At 38.4% G+C, this 20,256-nt stretch overlaps 1 protein-coding gene across 2 annotated transcripts in view; it reads left to right on the top strand.

The window, feature by feature from the left end:
* The window catches only part of sfl (N-deacetylase and N-sulfotransferase sfl), a 263,272-nt gene that overhangs the window by 210,356 nt on the left and 32,660 nt on the right, over window positions 1–20,256 (top strand). For both annotated transcript variants that reach the window (XM_085482469.1, XM_029310347.2), the window contains one exon: window positions 10,241–10,438. In XM_085482469.1, coding sequence (XP_085338595.1) covers window positions 10,241–10,438 — 198 coding nt within the window. The remainder of the gene's footprint in view (window positions 1–10,240; window positions 10,439–20,256) is intronic.

Genomic DNA, 20,256 nt, shown 5'->3' with positions numbered 1-20,256 from the left:
GTTTTAATTAACTTTCTTTACATTGTATTTTATACAATATTTTACTACGTTGTTGCATATTCCATTTGCAATGTTTACAATTTTTCAGAGATGCTCGTTCATAATCTTCCGTTTATAATTATGCACATTTTTTTTAATCTTCTCTCTTTCACGCTAAAAATTCCTAGCCCGAAAAAATAAAAATGTAATCGTATACTTTATGTAATCGTATTTTAAGATTAAAATGTAGAAAGCTTTAGAGGAACATTTTTTTCTGGACTTTGCTCGTATATCTGCCGCGCGAATCGAGAAACTTAATTAAGAGTCGACGGCATACGGCGTGAGTCAAATATCGGTCCTCCATACTCTCGAGAAGTATATTACGAAATTTACTACGGCTACCGTGCTCATTTCAAATCGATACGACCACAATTCCGATGCGCTGGCCGCGGGAAACCGATATGAAGAAACCGCGCGATCGCAGTGGGATGAATTCAATTGAAGACCGCAACGCTTATATTGCTCTTTCCCAAAATTTGCGATAAGGTCGGATACATTTTTTTTGTCGCATGCTAATTTGGATAAATCGCTCGAATTTACTTTACTCTTTAAAATTGAATTACAAATAAATGCATTGTGTATTGTGACGAATACACTTTCCAAGGTGTCTAGCGATTAGGGAAATCTGGAAAACCGGGCATTGTCAGGGAATTTTATAAATCTGGATTTGTCAGAAAATTTTACTATTTATCTGAATTTTTTTACATTATTCTACTATTTGTTTCAATAATTTGAAAATTTTTTATTAAATACATATAAACTTTTTCTTGATTCCCAGCACGCTAATTTTCTATGTTGTTAAAAATCGATTCATTTACAGCGTGTTCATTAATTTTTATTTTCATCGTTGCGTTATTTTATTTCAATGTGTTTAATAGAAATGAAACTGAAAAATTGGATATAATATAAAAAAGGTGATTATTTAAAAACTGAAAAATTGGATATAATATAAAAAAGGTGATTATTTAAATAGTTTATAGTAACATGTTTCTTTCGATTATCATACATAATGCAAATTGTATAATTGATTTAAATTTTTGTTTCAACTTTCGAACCTTTTCATTGTTGACAAAAATATCTCAAGGATTTCATGATTTAACATTTAATTGATTTATCATATAGATATATGTAAATTATATATTTGGAAAAAATAATACTAAAAAGTCAGAGAAAAAATGAATTTCTGGTCTTGGAAAATTTGCAAAAATCAGAGAATTTTTTTTTCATTGAGTCTGCTAGGCACCTCGACTTTCTTGATAAATAATAATAACGCACAATCGGGTGTAGGATTGCAATTCTCACTCACAATATCGAGAGTAATTGAAGATTGTGAGTTCTTCTGTACCACTCACAATTCCCCATGTCGTATCGCGACTTAAACGAGATTTGCCATAGTGCTGAAAACTGGTCGGATACAGTCCCCCAGAGGCGAGTCACAAGTTGTCGTGAGATCCAAAAGAGCTCAAAGTACGAAAGAAGAGACGCGAAAACGGTGAGACCAGATGGATGAATAGATCGATAGATAGAGATGGAGAGATGAGAGAAAGAGAGAGAGAGCGAGAATACCGCGACTTCCTGAACAAGTAATTTCTGTCGCCTCGAAATCAGTTTCGCCGGACGTCCGTAAATTGCCGGATGCTCCTTCGCGTCGAATCGACCGGGATTCCACCTTCTGGTCACCTTCGCCACTCAATCAGAGGATAGAAGTCCGCGCGCAAAGGGAGGAATCTTTTCTCAAAGTTTTTTTCTCATTCCGCCGCCGACCAAAAAAGAGCATCCCCTGATAATTCCGTTCTCTTCGGACCCTCCCTTCGATTTTCACCTCTTTCCGGTCGTTCCGTTACCGGTCGATTGACGGAGCAGAACCCTCGACTTTTGCCCTCCTCCCTTTCTTTTTCTTTTCCTCCCTCCCAAAGCCGACTCCTTTTGCGTCGCCGCGAAGAGTAAAACCGCAGAAGCAATTTACTATCGTGTGGCTTCGGTCACGTACCTGATGGAGAGACGCGCGTACTCGCCCGCGAAATGTGAGCGCTGCAAGAAGGCCAACGAACGATCGAAGGGTTTGTGCGGATTTTGAGAGCTATATGAAGCAGGTCCGGCCACGGTAACAAATGTGCTTCGTGACGCGGAGCGTACTTCTGAGGCTGGTAAAATCAATGTGCCGATAAAATGTATATTACTTGTTCGAGGTTGTATATCAATACGTGACAGAATGACAAATAGATAGATATGCGTTGTTCGTTTAAGCCTACCGTTTCGTTTCGGATTGTATCTGCCAGAGACGTCTCTGCGAATAATTTGTACAAATCACTGTCAGAAGTTTGATTATTGCGCGTTTACTAAAATATTTATTCATTCAAATAATTCAGAAATTAATTTACACAAATATCATTTTATTGTTTAATGCTTCCAAATCGTTTCGATTAATTTAATTTTGATTGACGAGTAAATTTATTATAACGTAAAAAATTATATTTACAGTACAGTACAAAAACTTGTATAAGAATTATTTTGGTCGAAAGTTTTAACGTGCGCGAAATGTATCATTTAACTTATTCCATATCTTACCCACTATTAATATCGATGCAATCGTTTTATCAATGTCATCGATGTCTGTGCAAATAATTCACTACTGTACTAAAGCAACTGCAGCCATTAATATAGTGCAATAACGTAGGCGAAATGTCTTAGATATGGATCGCATCATTGAATTGCATGCTGCAGTATATGATTGTATACGTGATTATATTTCTCGCGAAAATGTAAATTAATTGATACTGAAAATAGAGAGTTATTCGTAATTAAAATTGTGTTTTATTTTTAGATTTATTAATGTATTATTATGATAATACATATATATAAATTATTTTATGGCTATTATGTTACTTTTCGTTACTTACTATATCTCGTTTTCTCTCTTTTGTTAATAAGTAAATCGAAATATACAAACATTTCCGTCGTATTACTGATCCACGTAAAATAAAAGACAGAATCAAAGTAGGTCCGTATAAAAATTTATTAGCAAATTCAAGCAAGAAGCAAAGGAAGCACCAGGAGATGGTGTATAACCTTGAGATCATAATCTTACTTTATTTATCTCGAACATGATACAACTTTATTACACGAGGTAAGGAATATTTAGAAGCTGCTTCCATTTTACGGCTAATTCTCTATTCAACACTCTTTATTTTTCACGAAGAAAAAAATTCCAATTTATAAATATAATAATAAAAAAGGAAAAGGGAGACAAATTCGAAATATATATTATCAACGTTCGTCAATTATATAATAGGGATCATTTTACAGATATTTCCAGAGATAAAAGAAACACTTAATAATATGTAAATATTTTTGGGAGCTCGGTTATATATAGTTATTATCTTCAACATAATATTCTATTATAAGAAGGGACTGTTATTGTGCTCGCACCGAAAGATATTCTCTTTCTCGTGTCAGAAATAACATCTCGTGTTTCTGCATCTCGTGTGCATCTGCACTCGTAAGATAGATCCGTGGTAAATTAAACGACAGCACATGCACGAGGCTTAAAGTTACACGCAGACCACCGCATAATCGCGCGATAAAAAAAAGGAAAAACCTTGGGAGGCCTTTTATTAAGACTTGCGTGTCACAGAGACATTTCTGCACCTGATTCTCGCTGCACAGCGATTATATTATGTCGATACTGATGTATCGTTTCCTGATTTCGAAATATGTACTCACATTGAAGACATAAAAATGTAATTTCAATTTTTTTATCTCTTACATTTTTCTTCATTATTTTTATAAATATATATGTAAAATTATAAGAAAAAATAATCTGGTCATTGCAAAAGCATACGGAAATATATGCTTTTGAATCGTCGCGTTGCCCCGCGGTGTTCAACGTTAGTTTGAAACGGAATCGTTTCGCAAACATGCACATACGAATCCGCAGGCGATGAACTTTTATTCTTTGTAAGTGAAGGTTACATCATATACCTATGTATACGAATATATGGAATATGTGCGTCAGAAAACTCGTGATTTTATTCAATGTCGAACCATATATGTATATTTCAAAGATCACATGAAATATTCTGACAATGAGAGAGAGAGAGAGAGACTGATGAGAAACAGAATTCTAATTTTCATATGTTATTATGCTTCTAATTAGCTCTGAAAATTTAGTTAACATGAGTGCATTAATAAAAAATTAAAAAATTTTTCTCTTCCAGTTCCGTAAAAACAAACAAAAATTTGTTTAGATATTTCGAAAATTTTTTAATTTAAATCAGATATTAATATGCATATTTTTGTTTTCGAACTGATCAAATATTATTTTCAAATATTTACGATTGATATTTCTTCCATATTTACCTTGTACCACAATAAAAATACCAATTTACATTAACCAGCAAAATACAAACGTGAACGAGAAAGAGAGAGAAAAAGAGAGAAAGAGCGTCAAATGGCGAATTTGATTCGGCGATCATTGTCGAATAAGAATTAAAAGGGGTATTCGAAAGAGCTCGTGTGCGGATCACTAATCGACGTGTGATTACATCCAACTTTATGCTAAACGAATCGTGTAACGTTGATCCCTATTATTCTTTTACAAAGGGAACCTGTGGACACTTGTCCCTAATTAACATGAGAAAGAGGATCACGAAATTCTCCTAGAGCTAATTCGAATGATGAAGAGATACGGGGAAAGAGCGAAAAAAAAGAGAGACAGAGCGAGAGAGAAACCAGAGATACTAAAGACCAAAAGAAAGAGAAAAGGGCGCATCAAGGTTAACGAACGGGAAGATGATTTCGTTTGTCATTTAACCAATTGACGCTGGCGGTCGTGGACATGCAGCGGTGCACTTGCGTGCAGCAGCTGCAGCAGAGCCCGCTGCATACACAGGCGCGTCTACTAAGGTTAACCCGGCTAAAGCGTTCCGCGCGGAAAGTACCGATTATGATTCATTAGCGTCGCCATTCTAACCGAGGGATTCTCCGCTCTAACGAGAAAGTATGCGCGCGGAAGGAGCCGCGCTCGGGGCATTTGAATACCGAGGCGCGTTTGCCCGCGCATTGTATCTTCTATCCGTAGAGAAAAGCGTAGAACACACAATGGCTCTTTTCACGACACGGTCGTGCACTTGATAAATCTAATAATGTATCGTGCCGCTCGCGTGGCGAACAACTGCGTTAATTCGCCGATTTAAGCTCGGAAAATGTGCGTTAATGGCTGCAACGTAAAATTGAAACAGAATGTTATGTAATATTCGGGAAGTGTTCTCAGAATCAATTCAGGATTTCAAAAAATATGTATAAAATATATATGTATAATAAATAAAATATTTGGTTGCTTAGAAAATTGAAAGGAATATATATATATATATACACTTTTAATCTCGAATTATGAAACGATCTCGATTATTATACGAATAATTTCTTTGAATATTATTTTCGGAGTTCTTCGAAAGAAAAGCAACTTTGACGCATTTAACTTTAGATTTCTGTGTCGCGACTTTTCCCCGAGATAGGAAAGGAAGGTATCCTATAAAAGCGCCACACAAAAGACAGACAGATGACTCCCGCACGGTAAGACACGAAAAGTGCTAGGGACTTTGCCTGTCACTGCCAGGCAATATAAGGGGACGAAAAACGAAAAGGGATCATAAAGACGCATCGGACGTAACTTGATTATCCGCGCGAAAAGTATGAGACGACGTGCCGTTATACGACGTGGTAATTCGAGAGCTCTCTCTCTCTCTCTTTCCCTCTTTGCTCTTTTACAGCTCCCTTATGTCAAGAGCAATTCTCCGCTGTAATTTAATCGGCTGTCGATAGGCGACAATGGTGGCTGTAATCTAAAATTACTTTTTAAGAAGAAGCGCGTTTCTTTTCTCTTTCTTCCTCTCGAACGACGTTTATTAACGTCAGACAGCGTTGAAAACTGCCGTTACGAGCTCCTATATTTTTTTTCGTCGTATCGCACGAAAATTCCACGAAGATAAAGAAAAGTTGGCGTGGCTTGATTTGTAAAAAACACTTCTCTTGCGATAGCTTCGCCTTGACGTCTCGTAATGTCACACTTAGCGCGACAGGATGACGCAAGATAAAAAGTTCGGATTAATGATACGCGGGATCGTAAGCTCCGATGACGAGTACGAAAACTTTAAATTCTCATTTAATGATTCTAATGCAATTATAATTTATTTCCATGTCCCGGACATTTTTTCGTAACTATATAAATGCTGCATGGATTTAAATCAATTTTTAATTAAAGCTCCATGCACTCAAAGTTAGAAAAAAATAAACATGTTCGTCAACATCAGCAGTTTTACGTCAAAATATGTATTTATCAAAGATCTATGCTATTTGTTTTTTATTTGCAAACTTTGTAGAATATTGCAACAGCTGAACGCACTCGCGGTTAATATCGATTGCATAAACATCGTCGAATTTAGAGACTTGTTATGAAACTGTAACATCACGCTTTCAACGAGAAAAACAGAAATGTCGTAGATTAATTGCACACGACAAAATAAATGGTTTTTTTCGATCGTAGTGTCACGTCGCTTCGTTCTGCTCGGAATTGACTTTCGACGTGTCGGAAGCTTGCCGATCGTTCTCAAGTCAATCATACCTATGATAGAATAATGGCTGAACAATGAAAGCGTTTCGATTGGATATATTTCTCAATAGTTATAACACACATTCCTTGATTCCTCTTGCCCCCAGGAGTCGAGATAGTTAGTTAACCAGTGTGTACTTGAGAGCTTAGAACGTTATCGTAAATTCGTATTAAGGGTACCTACGCACGTCGGCACGCCTGTAACCGATAAGGACCCGATAGGAAACCCGAATTTAGGTCAGATGGTATCCTCTAATAACTCGGCGTACTAATACGCTTAGTTGCACAGCCACGTCTGATGTGTGATAGGATGAGATGCATCATATCTCTTCCGTCCTAGATTACTGGTGCACTTGAAAGCTACTGTGCGGACACGCACGTACGGATCCGTACACATCGTAAATGTCAGATATACGACGTCCCTGTTTGTCGTCGGAACACATTCCGCGTGTCGCGAAATCACATTGATTGTCAGACATAAACCATTTTCAAATCTTTTTAAGCCATGAAGAATTTAAAAACTATCGTATTTCATTCGATTAATTTTCGCCGCATATAATTATCATTAATCATGTGGATTAATTTTTAATAGAAATAAAAATTCTAACAGGAATGCTATTTATTTTTTATTATATTTGTTTTAAAGATATGAACATATTATTGAGCTGTCCAAAGCGAAATATTAATTGTAAATTGAAATACGATTATTGCAAACTCTTTTGACAAGCAAATAAAATGTATAGAAAGTCGCATTTAAATGTCATCTCTAATGGAACGCAGAGAAGAAGATAGGTTCGTGACCTTTTTACTTTACCAGTATAGACAGCACCTTTCACACTCGTAACTGCGGATAGGATTGCAGATTCTCGATACTTACGAATGATCCCATGTGTGCGAATAAACGACTTCGGTGCACGCGAATGTCAAGAATATTGCATCGATAACCCGCACATGAAATGCCGAGGAGCCGGGCGATGCACCGTCAAAGTATGGATATCGCGATCGATGTCTCTGTTTCCTGCTACTTTTATATTTTTACGGAAGTTATTGCAAAAACATGCTGCTTTCCGCCGAGGATGATAACGAGAAATTTTAATAAGCGAATATCAATCGCTGATCGAGTTTTAGCGAATTATCCGAAGCGCAAACAGATAACACGACATTAAGAAAATATTATATATATATATATATATATATACTTTTTTTTTTTTTTTTTTTTTTAATTTGTTGCATTTTATAAACCACGACTTTCGCGTTATGCGCGTCAGAATTCTTTACTGCGCAGCGCGGTTTATGTCTCGACCTATGATTATATTACGTAGAAAATATTTGCCCGGAGTTTAGTTACAGCAAACACTCCGTAACAACGACTGAAGCAGTACTACGAATGTAAACATTACTGTGAACGAAGCTCCGCTTCGTGCATGCGTCTACCAACGCGATGCCTAATGTGCATAAATTGTAAACTTGAGAGGAGCTGCGAAGCGTAAGTGCGTCATCGATAATCTGTTTCGCTTCCATCTAGATTAAAAATTTTCACGCCCTTCAATTTCATTTCCTTACATTAGTTTATCAGAAATTTTTTGTACATCTGTCAATTTCTTCCGGTGTAAAAAAATATCCATCTTTTTATTTTTTAATTACGAAAATATTTTTCTCTACTTTTGTGACATTTTAAGCATTTTAAGAACTTGCGCAGTTCTTGAAATTTTTTTCTGCTAATTAATGAAGGAAAATTAATGGTTTCTTCAATATACGCAATGCTGTTTACTGATGTATTCTCATAATATTTACATTCATTTCGAATTCGTAATCGACGTAATATACCACACTGTACGATAAAGGTTTTTACGCGTCAATGGCGCAAGTGTAGCAATTATGAAAATGATTGATCGCGTGTGTTGGCATTGTGTAATCAATAATTCGACAGATTCGTATACTATAATAGTTGTTGTTCTATTATGAAAATACCTCCACATATTGTACGTCGACCTGGGTTCTGGTTTATCCTGCTTTGCCACAAAGGTCCGATTTTCGATGGTTTATGGCGAGAAACTCGGTTGCTGGACGCGTACTAATTCGATGCATGCACCGATAATGCACCGCGGAATCTGCTCGTGACAAATATCAACATAAAGGAGCTTAGCAGTGAGGAAGGTATTTGTAACTGTATCCATGAAACGAAACAGATTACGCGCTATCCAGTTTAACTCGACACGTATATTCGAGAAAGAAACTACAAGCAAACTAAAACGTCAGATAAGTAATAGAAAAAAAGAACAAAGATTAATTTTAAAAAAACTTTTCACACAGTTTTTCTTCTTGAAAATTATCCGAATAATACGTACCGTATATGTATATCTTCTTCGAAAATACCGAATATAAAAAATTGTGAATAGCTCAGTTGGAAGAGCAGTCGCCCGGCAAGCGAAAGGTCTCGGGTTCGATTCCCGATTCAGCAACTTTCGAATCTATATTTTTCTCTCGCATTATTTCCTTAGAGGGGAAGAGGAGATGTATGGAATTAAATCTCTTGTAGAGATTATTCCAATTTTAAATCTTGGCCGTGACCAAGTAAAATTTGGTGCCTTGTGCACAGGTATTTAATTCTAATGGAAAAAATTTTAGTTTCGTTGGGATAACGCACTGTCATCCGCGATTTGGCTCTTATTGCCTGTCTTACATTTTAAATTTATATAAAAAATTGTAATACTCTTTGAAACGAGACACTAGCAATGATATCAAAATGTGAGAAGAGCAGAGGAAAGATTATCTTTATTTCTACAGTCAGAACGTAGCTTACGCGCGGTAAACGCCAGAAACTCGCAGAATACCCGATGCTAATGTCCGGAAGGGCTCGTTGCAACGACGCTAAAGGGTCCTTTGTGGAGCTACGCATACGTTCCGAAATTCCTGCGTCGTTGTTGCATCCGCGCTCTCACAGATACACACTGGGCGCGCTGTATCTGTCTATATTGAAAGAGGAACTTTGAGGACAGGTTGAAAGAGCTGCCATGCATTCTTCGAGAGCCGCTCGTTACCGGGATTTCGTTACGAAGAATTCGGCGGAAGAATTTGCTCTTGTTGCACTGCTCGAGAGCGGCCAATCGAAATGTTCCTTTTACCTTCTTTAAACATTTAGTATTATCATGAAAACTGTAACGTAGGGAAGAGAGAGAGAGAGAGACTCGCGTTTTATATGTATATAACAAGAAAATATCTTATAAATATGTAAAGCTTTTGAGATACGAGATAGTTGAAGAATATATGCGTTTTATGCATGATCAATGAAGTGGAAATTCTTCAAACTCTTCGAGTGCATAATATTAATAATTTAACATCACTGTGAAAGAGTATTACTTGGCAAATCTATACATATGTATTTGGTTATTAAAGACTGTCATTTACCTATTTTTAATAAATGAATATTGAACTTGATAATAGGTAGATCAAGTTAACTCAAATAAAAAATAATGGTATAAATAATAGTGTGTGTTTAATTTGTCGAAAATTATATATTGTATGTAATTTCTCTATTTCTCCACATACACGCGAACTCTCAACACTAACAGACGATTTCTATTATTGCAGTTTGATACGCCGAGATACGAGGCCAGAGCCAGCGATACGATGTTCGACTCTAAGAGGAGCGACTAGACTGCCGTCAGCGCCAGACCATCGTAGTGAAGCTCGATTAAGGATAGACCCGAAGGTGCTGGTCTTCGTAGAAACTCTATACTCGAGACTGGGCCGAGAGATAGCTGAACTGCTAGTTTATAATCGAATAAAGTAAGTAAAAATTATTTTTCTTTCGCATACCAGGCATTGAACAATCAAATAAGCGGCTTTACTCGATCGTTGATCGAATAATGTTAAATCCGTACGATTAATTGTGCAAATTAATTGTACATTCCGATAGATAATGATAAAATAAATTATTTGCTTTGACGAATAAAGCCCGTTTATTATGAATGCTTGATCTACTTGCATGTACTGCATTTCGCAACGTCTTTTATGTGCATCGACCTGATTCTGGAAAAAAAGATTTTACCCTTAGCACGATCTAGAAGTAGGTTACCAACGTAAGCTTTCTTCGGAGTTCTCAGCCGCAATAGTTCATACTATTAGGCAAAAAGTACCCGGCTAATGGCACACAGTTGCTAAAGTCGATCAATATCGCGACATAGTATCCTGAACGAGTTGTAAGCTCGCTAGTCCGCGACCTTTTTTATCCGTAAAACGCGGACTTTTACCTCTTTCGTGAGGAAAGGATAGTAAATGATGGTATTCTGTGAGTTTTTAAAGCGAGTACTTTATTCTCGTATTTTTAAACGAGAGATGATATACTCGCATGTTTGCTTTAATTCTCACAAAATTGTGCACCGAATTTCTCAACATGCCATCGAGAATTTGAGGAAAAATTCGTAAATTGTACTTTTATTATGTAGGAAGTTGAATTTTTATTTTATTTTTACAACAGTACTTTTGTGTTAGCGTCGCAAATGTTTACCGGAAAATGTTTCGACATTTTTCCGGAAAGGAAAAACCATGACCTAGATCTTGTTGTAATTCCGCACTGTCGATCCAAATTTTTTAAAAAATTCCAGCCGTTATAATTCCCCGACAGAGATTCCGCAAATCTCGGTTTTGCTACATCGTCGGGCGATGTTATTTCGTGAATGTCGGTATAAAAATTAGAAATGGAAATTTCTTGATCGTCGCGAAGTCCATGCAGTTTTTACCGCTATTATATGAGTACCGCGAATATTTTAGAGTCATATTTCCCGTAGATATATATGAAAAATCGGTTAAATGCCGGCGCAAATTATTTCAACTCCCACAATCGCTTTTTATTAATTTTTCAATTGTGTCCGAATAATTTAAAATTCTACATTAAATTAAAAAATTGCCGAGAAAATTATATTAATTTATATAGAATAACATATAAATTCCAAAATCAACAAGGAAAAAATGAAATATGCAAAGAAGAATATCTAACATTGAAATATCAACGTTCATATGCATGCATATTCACACAACATGCAACTTTGCAGAGTTACATATTGTTAATACATGACAATATGTATTAACATGTAAGCGCGCATAACTGTGGGTATAACAGTATAGTGTTCTGATATTCGGATAACTTCTTATATAAATATTAATAACGTTATCCGTAGAGTATACAGTAATAGAGAGAGAGAGAGAGAAAGTTCAGTATAATCGTTCGGTACAGTATAACTTACGTGTAACGCGATAAAACTGTATAACAAATCTATATCAGGCGATGCAATTTTGCGCCCATTTACAGCTGGCGCGCGAAATCTCGCATTTCCATTCCACGAAAATGGAACCGTGATGAGCGTTTCTCTGAAAAGTTTAACGAATCTAACGCTATCGGAGACACGGTGTATCGTGAAATTTACTCTATTCATGATATGCGCATTCGTTAAACAGTAATAGCCGGGTCAAGCCCGTTATAGAGGAGTCGGGCCGTACGAAACTTTGGCGCGGGATGAGAGAGAATTTAAGCCGGATGTGTCTCGAAGGGGGATAAGATTGCGAGAGAATAGAGAAGAAAAAAACGCGAAAGAGCTGCGCCGTGCATTCTTTCTTCCTCTCTACGTATACGTATACGCGTTATCTCCCGATTCTTCCGCGGCTGATCAAATGATAGCGCGCGGTTCAATGCCTGCTTCCGCAGGTTTTCGCGACTATTATAGCGCGGCGCAGCCACACAATATACACACGAGGAATCATTATGTATAGAGTTTAGAATACAGTCCTCGCTGATAGAGAGACTATGACGTGATCGACAATCCTCCTCCGCTGTATGGTAAAAGGGACGAAGAACACGCGAGTATATATAATACATATCGCTCGATATGCGCGAATGCGCGCCTTCGAAGTGGCGTATGGGGTGAATTCCCTTCTCGCGTGCATATCCAGAAGAGAGAACTCCGGAAAACTGCGAAAAGATAAGCAGCTAACAGCGGTTCCAGGGCGATACGTGAGCGCGCGTGGGAGAGATCCACCGAGCTCATCGTATGCGGCGGTCGCTCGTTTGCTTTATCCGGTGCAATTTCATAATCGATATTGGCGCCTGAGGGTGGAAAGAGAGAGAGTCCACCTGTGCGCGCGCGACGCCAGGCAAATTTTGTTGTCGGAGATTGCGAGACGCAGATATGGGAAAACACAGCAACCCCGAATCGTGTTCGCCGCGAGCTTGCGTATATATTTTATATAACGCATACACGTAACCGCGTGAAAGTGTACGCGTATATCGACGCACCAACGTGTATATCTAATGAAATATTTATTCGTGTTGGTGTGCACGCGTGCACCTTTGCGAGGGAACGTGGAAGAGCACATCGTCGTGTCTACCTCACGCCGCTTGGTATATACGTGTAATGCGATATGGAAAGTTTTGAATCTGCGAGATCCAGCTGCGCTAGATAAAACGTGATATCTTGCCCCGGGATACTCCCTCAAACCGGGGACGTAAGAAAAATAAAGGTGAAGGAAGAAGTTTCTATAAGCGAGTTGAGTTTTCAACCCATTTTATATCTTACATATGAGAGAGAGACGGTGCATCGTTTGTTTTCTCTTTCTTATAGCTTTTATTGCTTATTAACTACTTTTATGTGCACCCGTATCGCTTTATCGATTATGCTCATGTTGCGAATTATGAATAATATATAGATATAAAACATACTCATACAAGATGTTTCGGATTATTGGGAGTTTATTCTATCGGAAATATTTACATGAATAAAAAAGGATTTATAGACTAAAGCATGTAAAATAAGAAACACTGCTGTTTCTCTCATTCATCATCTCTTGATTTTCTCTTTTTTCCTTGATATTAAACATTAATTTTCAATATTGGAGATCAAGCTTTAATGACTCGTGTAAAATACGCGAACGAAAAACGTTTATAAAGAACACAGCAGAAAGTACCGAATTAGAAAAAGTTTCCGCGAAAACCGATTAAACTATCGAATGTCAATTGTGTTCAATCGCCAATATTCTATATTCGACACATGTCAATCAAACGGAATATTTTCTCATCTCTTTCGCGATTTATTTTTTAATCCAGTTTTCCAACGATGGACTTTTCGATGCGTATCTGTCTATCTATAGGGACCTTCAATAAACGTTCGCGCATGTTATCAGGCTGGAGAAAGAAATCTTCTATTTCTCAATCGAGAGCGGCGATATCGATCACGCTTCTCTCCAGCACCGAGAGAGGGTGGAAAAAGGGGGAAGGAGAGAGGTTCGCCACCCTCATCCTCTCTATTACACCTCGATAGTAACGCAGTATGCGCGACATGGTCTTCGTTACCCGCGGCAGCATCGATAAGGGAAAAGGGTGGCGACCGAGCAAAGGGTAAACGTTCCGTGGGGCGGAAGCGCCGATCAACCCTTCGCGTATTTTTTTCGTCGCGCCCCGACGAGAGACTCATTTGAAATCCGTCTTTTCATTTCGCGACTCCCTTTTTGTACCCTTTGTTCGCACGCCTTCTCTCTTTCGCAGATTTTTTTTTTTTTTTTACTGGTCTCTCCTCCATCGTCTCACGACAATCTCGCGTACATAAACAACCCCTTCTTGGCTCGTAAGAAAAATAGATGAACGGTGCGTGTCGCCGTGAATCCAGGAGGAGTAATGCGTCGCGAATGCATCCTATCCTGTCGCGCGCAAATGACGACATATATTTTTAGCTTCTTCAGTATTTACGAAAGGCGGGAACGCCGTTGCGCGCACGTGCCAGCTTTCGTGTATACGCACGAGGTTGAATTTTTAATGGCGGGAGGCTTGCGCCCCGTCTCTTCGTGATTTCTGGCGTACGCGCTGTAATATACGCGAGTGTTACAAGGCTCGTTCGCGCGGAAGTAACATCTCGCGTGCAACGGAGATATTTCGGAATTACGATGAAAAATATGCGGCGTTTATTCAGCCTCTTTCTCGCGAGCGAGCAGTCGGGGAAGCCGTCGTTTATTTTCACGAACCCCCTAAGAAGAAAATCAACGCGTCTGTCACGTAAACTCCGCTATTTATACCAAGTCAAGCTGCGTACGACGTGTACAAGTGGTATTGCGTAATTATTTGAAATATTACTACCTTGAATAAGGATAAAGAAGTACGTTCTCCCGCGGGTAGCTACAACTACCTGCTCGCGCTACGGTTTGTTTCCATTATTTAGCCGTTGCAAACGTAATAGCTTCTATCTAATGCAGATGTTGCGGAGTCGGAAAGCCTTGATGTATCACCGGCGTAAATTCTTGTAGCGCCAAAAAATATGTAAAATACTATTACACGCGATATAGACTACGCGCTAATTAGAAAATCGCTTTATATTTTGCGCGTGAAACGTATATCTACTGTGAAATTTTTTAACAATTCTTCATCTTTTTTTATTCATTTTTCCGAACGTCATATCAATCGATTATACCTACGATATAAAAGTAATAGTATACTATGATCTACTATGCCTTAATAATTAAATGAACGAGATACATCTAATAATAGTACCAGGAACAGATGGCTACCTAGCGCGACATAAGAAATTCAAACCTATGACGGCATATACGAGCAAAGAAGCCCATATAAGGAAAATAGACTGATATTGATTCAGATATAATGTGAGATATTTTAAAACGCTGTACACACACAATGGCGAAGAGTTGTCTATTTTTACCGGTTTCATTCACGACATATACATGTTTACATAAGGACATAAGCGCCGATCGTAAAGTTGTTTATCTACATAGTATTGCGCCATGGTTTTTTTGAAGTAAATAACAATTTTTTGTTTTATTTTCATCTAAATGCTTGTTCGATTAAAGATCCATTAACGATAGGCTGGAAACTGAAAAAAAATATATATGCACATAATTTAAAATCATCTTTGAATAAATGCCCAAAGTTTTTAACGAAGGCCATTGAAGTTTTAGTTGCTGAAACTTCTGTATTTTGAAAGTTGAAATAGTATGATTGATAGCCCATGATAATCCGTCGGAATGGCTCTCCCTTACAAGTGAACCACTCAAGGCTCTCAGACACGTAGAGTATAGTGCCACTGTTTATGTGATATATTATATACACTTGCCTTTTTACGTGGATTTCGCTTTTACGTAAACGTGACAGTCCCCGCTCATTTTTATCGCGGCTATTAAGAGATTTCTGCCCGACGTCTCTCGCTAACCTCGTTCTCTGCTCAAAGAATTACACGTCGCTGAATCGCGCATCGAGACATTATGCGCGTATGTTAACGACATATACATGCGTGCCGCAACATGACATACGACCGACAACAGTCGGACTTCGCGGATTTCCGTTCGAAATAAATATGTATCTGCCCGACAACATCATGACGTACAACATGACGAAGGTCTCTTGTGCTGGAAATATATTTTCTCTCCGCCAACTCGCACGTAAGAGAAGAATAGACAAATAGAAAAAATATCGCAACGACCTTGCACTGATTATGCAAGTCGCGCTAATTGGTTTTTAAAAGATGCGCATCATAATATCGTGTTTTATTTATTTCGCACATAATGTACTTATGATATTTTAAAATTTAAATTGACAAACGCAAACAGTTTGTGCTATTTCTGACGGAACGAAAAGATTTTGTTTCAAAGAAAAGAATTTTCATTATTTACAAATACAATATTAATATTTCTCGACAACAACGTATATTTCGATTAAATATATGTTTTATGTATTGTTTTGAAATATAAATTTGAAATTGTGTTTCTGCCTTAATGTAAGAAAATCGAACTAAATATTGATAGTATATCGAAGGTAGATTGAACGTTAAAGGGTTAAATAATTCATGCTGGAGCGCCCCGTGATATTTTACAGTTTTTCTTGTCATGTTGTAATTGCACAAGTCTGTTACGTCTAAAGGCGGTGCTTTATGTTGAATAATTTTTTATTCCGAGTAACCGAAGCCCCGAGAACAGCGAATAGAAACGTTGCAGGAAAAATAACTTTATTTTCTCGTTGGATTCTCGCCAATGAACGGAATGATTTATCCGCATCTTCTGACCATTAACAATCGCGAATCGCATTAGATGCGAAATTCATAATACATATTTGTCGAAATAATGCACCACACATATGGCAAAATGATTCAGAAGCCTGGAAGTTAGCTTGGCACTATGTCCCATCGTGAATCATTTTATTATACTCTTTTTTTTTCTACATATCTCGTCTTTAATAATAACTCCCGGAATAATATTAATTAAACGTAGGATTGATCCGAATAAGCAATATACCAGCTAATATATATGCAGATTACATTCGTCATGGTTCTTTCCATACGCTAAAAATATATATCAGAAATGTGCGAAATAATACGCGTACACGGAGTTTAAATGATGCGGACCATCAAATGTTTGCAAATCAGCCACTGTGCATTAATGCATTTTTTAATTAGCAATGAGCAATCGAGCGATCAATCACATAACACTTCCGCTTTTATATAATATATACACGTTGCGCGCACAAGGAGGGAGATTAAATGCATTTATTTCGCTTTCATTTTTAATAGCTGTACTGAATCTTCCGCCGGGCATGATGAAAATTTTCATTCGGGGATTAAATCAGCCGGCAAACAGAATGAGCGCCGCTCGTAGGAGAGTAGCGGATGTAAAACAAGCTACCTGAGCACTCAAGCAGCGTGAGGAACAGGAACGTGCGCGAAGGGCTCGGTAAATTAAAACCCTCATCAAGGATTCAAACAAATTCCAGCGCTATGTCGAACAGATTAGGGCCCGGGCCGTGCCAATTCGGGACTGCCGTTTTAAGCCGGCGGAAATCAAGCGGGTGAATTACCGACTTGATTAATACCCTCGGTGGTTTTCGCCTAATTATCCCGGGAGCCCTGTAATTAATAGCGTAGTCGGGGAGAAGCGCTAGCCGAGAGCTAATCGTATTTTTATCTCCACATACGAGGAAGGAGGAGAGAAACCGCGATTTTCGAATTGATAAATTTTCGCGGGAGATCCGGAGAAGACCAACGCGGTAGAAAATAAGACGAGCAATTAATACGGGAGCAAGGAAGCAATGAAAGTCGAATGCCCCGGCCGATTGGAAAACAATTACGGGGGTGATCGATACAAAAGTGTCGCGAGAAAAAGCGGAAAATTCATCCTACCCTCAGCGGAAGATTGATCGAGGCCCGGCACTTGCCCGGTTCGTGAACTGTAATAATTATCGCCACCGCTCTACGTCGTTGCGAACCTGTCCACTCGTAAAATCCTTCATTTGTTCGATCTCGTAATCAGTGTCGCTGCTGCTGCTCGAGTCTCGAGTCTTTTAACTTTTATCCCTTTGACTTGTGTGTCGCTTCGGACGAGATAAAAGATTCGGTCTCTTCACAGAGTGCGAAACTTTTGAATTTAATTTAAAGTCAAATATTTTTAACAGAATTTTAAATCTATTTGTTGTTACTATTATAATTCTTATTATTTTTTTTTTCATGAAATTATCCAAAAATATGTTAAGAAACAAAGAAAGACACTCTGTTAGATACATTAATATTTAAACACTATTTACGGCGGAATAAAAATAAAAAATTGAAGCATGTATTGCAAAAATACAAGTAAAATGGTAAGAATTTTTAAAAAGAATTTTATATCTATTTATTATTACTACTATAATTCTTATAAAAAAATAAGAATTATATATAAAAAAAATATGAAATTATCCATGTTTAACGTGTTAGGAAACCAAGAAAGATATACTGTTATACATAAATATTTTAAACACTATTTACTATTTACTGAGGAATGAAAATAAAAAATTGAAGAATGTATTGCAAAGATGCAAGTATATACTATTGTTATACATGGGACAAATCACACTTTGAATATGTCAGAACAAAAATTCCGTAACGAATAATTAAAAATTCGGCAAAACGTCACAATCATATTAATTGGTCAATTGTGGCCTATAGCGAACTATTCCGCAGCTGTGAACAAGTCGTGAAATTCCAACTTTTTCCACTATATTCGCCCCATTCTACCGAACACCGAGCCGCACTTTTTCCCGCTTATAAAATCGCGGCGCGATTTCGCGGTTTTTGTGCGCGGATGAGAGAATTTCGCATTTCCGTTTTAGTGTAATAGAGAATCTCTCTCTTCGTGGCTGACCCGCTTAATTGTCTTGACAGGTTTCGCAGAATCTGCTTGCGGTTGCGTGTTTCTCCCTCTCTCTCCTCTTTTGCAACCACCACAGCTGTATAGAATGTCGGTGTAATAAATACGTCTCTCTGAAACGCCATACTGTCTTCAGGTGTCACTTCCGACTGGGAAAGCGCGGAAATTCAGCGAGACACAGTGTTTCGCTATATATAGGTTGTATATCCGACGCGTCCGCATGCGTCGAGCTGTGAACATTTCTCGGTCGAATCGTTTTATATGTTTACTCCACGTTCGCGATATACGTATATATACATACATATATATATATATATATATATATATATATATACCCGCGGATCACTTTCCATACGAATAATTTTCGACGGATTTATTAATTACACGTTTCAATCATTTTGTATATTTCCCGCGCGTTTCGTGGTTCAGCGAGCGATTGGCATCGCGAATTTATTACTTTCGGCGACGACGAGCAGAGACGAGGGAGACGGAGAACAAACGGGGATGATTTATTTAGCGAATTAATGAAAAGGCAACAAGACTGGTATAACCGTCTATGAAAAGGTACACAATTTCGATATCGCGTGCCGCGATAACGAAGCAACATGTCTGTCGGATTTGTAATTATCAGTTCGCGAAAAATTGCCTCCGATCTTGCCGGAAGGGACATATATGGCGCGATGGGGAGAATCGATTCGTTATTATGTCTCGGAGTCTCTCGACCGACTACGCGCGACAACGATAAATTATGATGAAAAGTGGCAGCGTAATAAACGAGGCGAGACCGGTGGTTGAGAAAAACAGAACAGGGTGCATAGCATTGTTATTAATGCTCTTTGATCTTCGCTTTTCCATGGAAAAATCGAGCTCCGCGAGGATACAACGCACTCGGCTGGCTGGAAGTCGTACTTCTTTGTGATCCTTTGCTTTTGCTCCGTTCCTTCGATCTCAATACACGTTCGCAGCGGCGTCGGGGGATCGTCGACGGGTCTGGGTATAGGTTTTCGCGAAAAGCGAACGTGCAAAAGAGATGAAGGCGCGGAGAAGCTAGTCCGAGAAATTCATAAAGCGCTTCTTAAGCTGAGCATAGAAGAACGTCAGTCAGTGACCTTCTCGCGCGCCGGCGAAGTGCGATCCGGCTTGCCATCAAGAGGATTCTCGGGCCGGGAGCTTCGTTTGGCCGAAGGCAGTCGATGGCTCGGTACATTCGGAGTTCAAAGCTCCCACGGAACGCCGACGTCGGATATCACCCTCTTTTTGCCGAGATATCCCGCGGAACTTCCAAGCCCGCCGCTTCCGAGTGCCCCACTTATCGACCTCCATTCAATCGACGGATGGAACCCAACCCACGCTTCCCTTTTCTCGCGGATTCCCTTCCTTCTCCTCCCACTTTGTCTTTGGCTGACTAAAAGGGATTGAGATAATACGACTTATTCGTA

The sequence above is a fragment of the Nylanderia fulva genome, unplaced genomic scaffold (assembly GCF_048542155.1).
Source record: "Nylanderia fulva isolate GAGA-0341 unplaced genomic scaffold, ASM4854215v1 Scaffold10, whole genome shotgun sequence".
In the NCBI taxonomy this organism is placed as follows: Eukaryota; Metazoa; Arthropoda; class Insecta; order Hymenoptera; family Formicidae; genus Nylanderia; species Nylanderia fulva.
This window is presented reverse-complemented; position numbering and strand designations above follow the sequence as displayed.